Genomic DNA, 5,884 nt, shown 5'->3' on the forward strand with positions numbered 1-5,884 from the left:
AATTTCTCATTTTTCTGAGTAGGCAGAATCATATTGGTCATGCAGTCACATAAATACACATAGTAATAATAATAATATTTATTTCATTTGACTATCCTTACTATCTCCCCAACCCCTCCCCTCCCCTCCCATCACTTCTCTCTATCTAATCTAAGGTAATGCTATTTTTTTTCTTTTTTTTCTCACCTATTCATACATGTGTTTTGTATAACGATGAGGGTCTCCTTCCACTTCCTTCTCTCTTAAAGAAAGAGTAGAGTACTAGAAATTAAATATAGAGACATAGAGTGAAACATCACTTTCATTTTATTTCTTCATATTACCTACATTTAATTGGTTTTGCTAAATATAAGAACAGCAATATGTAAATACATGTTGTCTCTGGTGATAAGTTCTCTAAAACAGTGGGGGATCACCTAAATACATACAGGCAATGTCTGTGGAGTAGAAGATAGTGTGAGGGACTATCAGATCCCTGGGGCAAAGAAGTCTGAGAGCTGAAGCCCACTCCTCCTTTTTAAGAGGACTCAGGAACTCAAAGTCTTCTGCATTTGCTGGAGGTCCCAGCTTGTAGCCCCATCAAAGTCAAAAACCAGGGGTTCTAATTCCCTGTCTACAGCCCCCTGCCTGAAACCCTTCATCCTCCCTCCTCCATCACCCTCTCAGGGAAACAGGGACCTAGATACCTTTACAAAAATAAGGTCAGTATTTTGGGGAAAAGGAGTTGTTTTTCAGCTATCTCCTTGTGTAGGAGAAACAGGGATTTTTAAATTGTTCTAATTCATCAGATAATAGACTAAATCAGTTCTATTTCCCCAGCTCTCATTATAGGGTTTATTCCCTACTCATTTGAGAATTTGCCAGGGAATAGAAACTTTGAGCTGACAAGCTGTTCATTGCTCAGCCACATCCTCTTCTAAGTAGGCCAGGGTCTCCTACTGGAATACAGTATCTGGAACTGCATTATTTATTCATGTAAGTGCTTAGGATGGGTGATGGACAAGAAGGACAGGACTGGAAGAACATAGGGCAAAGGTAACATGGAAGCACTAAACTGGGACAAGGGTAAACTGCTAAGTGTAAAATTAAGACCTACGTTAAGACCTGCTTCTGCAGAGGCCTCAAGTGGCTACACTGCTAAACTAAGTGCCTATGGCTGGAGGCCCGTTGATACAGGAGCCCCATCTGAGACACAGCTGCACTCCTGCACCCTCATGTTGGGCAGGCTGACCACCTGGAGCCTGGTCCTGCCTCCTTCTCTGATGTTCACAATCACGGGCAGTGAGGTTGTTTCTGAGGCGATGCACTGTCTTGGTCCGAGAAATGGCCACTTGTTGGCCAGGCGCTCAGGGAGCTGCAGACAGCTGCCTGCACACTCATAGACTAAGAAGCCAGGGGGCTCCACGACCCAGTTGTCAGCCCACTTCGTCTTCTCAAGGTCCAAGTATGCCTGCCTGCGGCAGCAGCGGGTATCCTCAGTCACTGGTGCCTCAGGGTTACAATTGCCTTGAGCTCTGTGGGGGCAAGGAGAGATAGGTCAGAGGTCAGCCGAAGGGCCGAGATAAGGAGGTCCAGTGGGCAGCTTAGTGGAGAATCTGAAAGGAGATTTATAATCCATCTTTTATTACATTAAAAAAACTTGGTACTTGTAATAGAAGACAAATGAATAAACATTCAGAATATAAAGTGACCTACTATTTATTAATAGTCTCCTAATATGCTAGACATTGACCTAGGTATGCCATGTGTATTACCAGGTGATACCTACATTTCATCCAGATGAAACTTGGAGAGGGTTTCCCTATTACACTTGAGAACAATGAAGCCCAAAGATATTCAGTGGAGGACAAGCCAGAGGACATGAAGCCAGTGGAAGGCAGAACTAGATGGAACTTCAATTGTCTGATTCCAAAGGGCTTGGTCTTAACTACTATATAGTCATCCTCAATATAGAGAATCCATGAGGGATTAGTTCCAGGACCCCCTTGGCTACCCAAATCTGCACTGCTCAAGTCCCTTGTATAAAATATGGTAAAATTTGTATACTATGCATATCTTCCCATATACTTAAGATCATGTCTGGATTACTTATCATACTTAATACAATGTAGATGCTTTGTACATAGTTGTTACACTGCATTGTCTGGGGAATAATGACAAGAAAAAAAGGCTCTTTATGTTCAGTAAGATGAGGGTTTTTCCCCTAAATATTTTTGATCTGTGACTGGTTGAATCCACAGATGTGAAAGCCATGGATCCAGAAAGCTGACTATACTATGCTGCCCTTGTCTGTTCCAAATAGCTAAACTGTCCCATGAGAAAAAGAATTCATCCTTGCTAACAGCTAGAGTTAATATTTTTCAAAGACTTAATCATGATGGCAAAAGTGAAAATAGGTGATTATAATAATGTGTATGATTCAATGGCATTATTTTTCAACAAAATGTTTTCATAAGTCAGGTGCCATGGCCCATGTCTGTTATCCCAGCCACTGAGGAGGTTGAGGGTGGAGAATCACAAATTTGAGACCTCAGAGACTTAGAGAGACCCTCAGCAACTTAGCAATACTCTGTCTTAAATATAAATAAAAAAGACTGGGAGTGGGGCTGGGGTTGTGGCTGAGTGGTAAAGCTCTTGATAGCATGTGTGAGGCACTGGATTTGATTCTCAGCACCATATATAAATAAGTAAATAAAACAAAAGTCCATCAACAACTAATAAAAATACTGGGGGAAAAAAAGACTGGAGTGTAGCTCAGTCGTAAACCTCCCCTGAGTTCAATCCCCAGAATGAACGAATAAGTAAGTAAATAAACGTTTGAATAATACAATTTCTATCGTTAGAAACTCCAACATATAGGAATCGGTCTTATCCTGGGTAGTCTGCACAGCCGCCCCCTAGCCAGTCCCTGAGATGGTAGGCCCGGACCACGCCATCTGCTGTGTCCCTGGCCTCCCAGCCGCAGCATACCCATAGTCCTTAAGGTCCAGCGTGTGCAACTCCAGCTGAGGCTCCCTCTTCTCAGCGCCCTGTGCCCCCTGCGCGGAGAAGCGGACCAACTTGTGGGCGTCCGAGGCCCCGGGGCCCAGATGCTCCCTCAGCACCGACACCTTCAGCATCAGGGGCTGCCGGGGCCGTCTCAGCTGCTGCCAGAAGTTCACAGCCTCGGTCACATCAAAGGTCTTCCAGCCGCCCTTGTGGATGGACACCAGCCTGAAACGGAGAATCGCTTGAGGGATGGGATCGGGGAGGAAACTACCCCGCCCCGCCTCCATCCCTTGGCCCCGCCTCCATCCCTTGGCCCCGCCTCCATCCCTTGGCCCCGCCCCACCTCCATCCCTTGGTCCCGCCCCGCATCCATCCCTTGGCCCCGCCCCGCCCCATCCCTTGGCCCCGCCCCTTTTGCTCCCCTTTCTCGCGCTCAACCAAACAGCCTCCTCCCCACTCCATCCCCTACTCCATTCCCTAGCACACAGCAGCCAGGATCCACACCTGGAGTCTATGAGGGAGGTGCGGTTAGAGCCATTGTCGCGGACACGCAGCCACTCAATGGTGATCCGGGCCCGGTGGCCGCGCGTGGACGGCCTCTCTTGCTTGCGGAGCGTGGCCCTGGGGACAGGCTCCTGGAAGATCCGCAGTACAGCCTGCACCAGTTCGCTATTGGGTGGCAGTCGTCCCTCCATGCCAAACACCAGCAGCTGCGTGGAGGCCTCGGACACCAAGAACTTGCCCACCATCTCTGGTGACAAGAGCAGGGTCAGCATAGCCTCTCAGTACACCAGGGGAGTTCTGAAGGTGGCAAGGCCATGGAACAGGCTGCCAGGCCAGGAGAGACCAGCCCCTGTTCTGTGTTTCTGGGGCAAACCCAGCTACCTAAAAATCTCCCTTGAGTCTGGGACTCCTTTAATAACGATTTCCACCAGCAGGAAGAGGCCTCTCTGGGACTCTTGGCTAACTCCAACATATGGAAAATCAAATATCAGCACCTGCGGCATTGGATGTAGTTTGGGCCCTTAGCAGATGGTTCCAGCTCTGAGGCAATAGGCTGCACTAAGATGGAGGTGCAGCTGCATCTCTGACAGCTGGACACTCTGCTGTCACACTTCAATATTCCCAGCTACCCACAGCCACTCACTCACTTCAGTGTTCACCATGCTGGGAGGGAGACAGATGAGACACAGTCATCCACTGTTCCAGGTAGCAAATGGTTGAAAGAGGTTTTTAAGGAAATTTGTTCCAGATCACCCTCAGATCAGGGTGGCAATGTGGAAACAGAGAAGTCTTGCCTGTAACCTAGTTCCCTGGGGGAACCTGGTTCTAGCCATACCCACCCAAGCCCAGTAGCTCTCTATCTCCTCCTCTTCTCTGGGGCCTGGGCTTTTGCCAGCAGGTCCAGCCTGGCACACCTCCTCCTGGCCCTGAGAGATCTATCAATGCACAGCCAAAGCCCAGAGGCCCAGATCCACCCACCCTCACAGGCCATGGTCCCTCCTCACTGCCCCTTAACCATGGGCACCACAAGGTCTCTCCACAGGGCCTCACAAAGCAGGGGCCTCTTGACACTACCAGAATGGTTAAGGGCAGTCTGTCTGTCCCTCCCCACTAAGGATCAAGATGCAGAAGGTGGAGGGCTCACCTCGGAAGCTCGGGCTGAATCTCTTCTCACGGGAGCGGTCCCCATGGCTACGCTGCATCAGGGATACATACTGGGCCTGCACATCAGGAGGCATGGTCAGCTCCTCCACATCGGCCCTGTCCATGGTGGGTGCCTCGCTGAGCTGCAGCTGCTGCAGCAGGCTGTCCAGGACCTGTTCCTCAGTCAGGGGCTCCCCAGGGCCCACTAGTAGCATCACCCAGAGTGCCAAGCAGAGCCACGGGGACCACATGGTACAGTTCAGGACGGTAGATGTGTCCCCAAGAAGGCTGTTGGAGGATCTTGGGCCTGGCTGGGTCTGCTGAGAACTAGGGCTGGCCAGCTTTATAGCCAGCCCTGGGTGAAGAGGGAGGGGCATAGGTCACACCCCTTGGACCTCCTGGGAGTTCAGCAGCCAGACAGGCTCTTGAGTCCCAGGGAGCAGGCTATCCAAAAAGGCACAAAAGACTGTCTGGATGCCTGGGGTTTCTACCTATACTTCCTTGACAGCTCCCAATATTGAATTTCCCTGAACATATCCCAATCTTGTTTTATGAAAAAGCAAGATTGTTTTGTGAACAAGTGAGTCCTATTAGCCAGCTTTTAAATCTCTTCCTGGAAGACATTATGGGTCTAGATTTGTCCCAGAAGGAGGGAGGGAAAGTGTTCTGCAGTCCTGCTAGTCCTGGCCTCTTTCATGATGCCCCTTGAGTCAAAGGAATCTCCCTCTATCCTTTAGCCCTTGCAATCCTGTCCCGCTCCACGCCATGTGTCTCTCAAGGTTCTGTCACATTCCTTGCCTTCCCCCATGACAGAGGAAAGTAGATGCTGTCAGGACAGAACTCAGGCAGCTGACTCAGGAAAGGCAATTCTTTTTTTTTAAAGAGAGAGGGGGGTGGGAGGAGAGAAAGAATTTTAATATTTATTTTTTAGTTCTCGGCGGACACAACATCTTTGTTTGTATGTGGTGCTGAGGATCAAACCCAGGCCGCACGCATGCCAGGCGAGCGCGCCACCGCCCGAGCCACATCCCCAGCCCCAGGAAAGGCAATTCTTGCTGTTGTCTTCCCAATCAGACAATCACAGAGCGAGTTTCCACCTTCAAATAGCAGAATCTTTCTGGGGAGGGGTCTGCTCACTGAGCCAGCTCACATCCTCAGCACTCTGCCTGAGTCCTCGTCATTTCCAGACATGGGAGGAAAGACAGAAAGCAGAAAGCCACAACACAGAGGCATGTCCTGTCCAAAGCCA

General features: G+C 49.3%; 1 protein-coding gene across 1 annotated transcript; it reads right to left on the reverse strand.

Annotated features, from left to right (window-relative positions):
* Window positions 1–288: 288 nt before the first annotated feature.
* Window positions 289–4,886, reverse strand: LOC101962293 (left-right determination factor 2). Its single transcript, XM_078024678.1, has 4 exons — window positions 4,637–4,886; window positions 3,493–3,739; window positions 2,971–3,315; window positions 289–1,514 (listed from the first exon to the last, which is right to left on the reverse strand). The coding sequence occupies exons 1-4, from the start codon at window positions 4,884–4,886 to the stop codon at window positions 1,151–1,153; spliced, it is 1,206 nt and encodes a 401-aa protein (XP_077880804.1). The 3' UTR covers window positions 289–1,150.
* Between the last annotated feature and the right edge of the window lie 998 nt (window positions 4,887–5,884).

The sequence above is a fragment of the Ictidomys tridecemlineatus genome, chromosome 10, assembly GCF_052094955.1.
Source record: "Ictidomys tridecemlineatus isolate mIctTri1 chromosome 10, mIctTri1.hap1, whole genome shotgun sequence".
In the NCBI taxonomy this organism is placed as follows: domain Eukaryota; kingdom Metazoa; phylum Chordata; class Mammalia; order Rodentia; family Sciuridae; genus Ictidomys; species Ictidomys tridecemlineatus.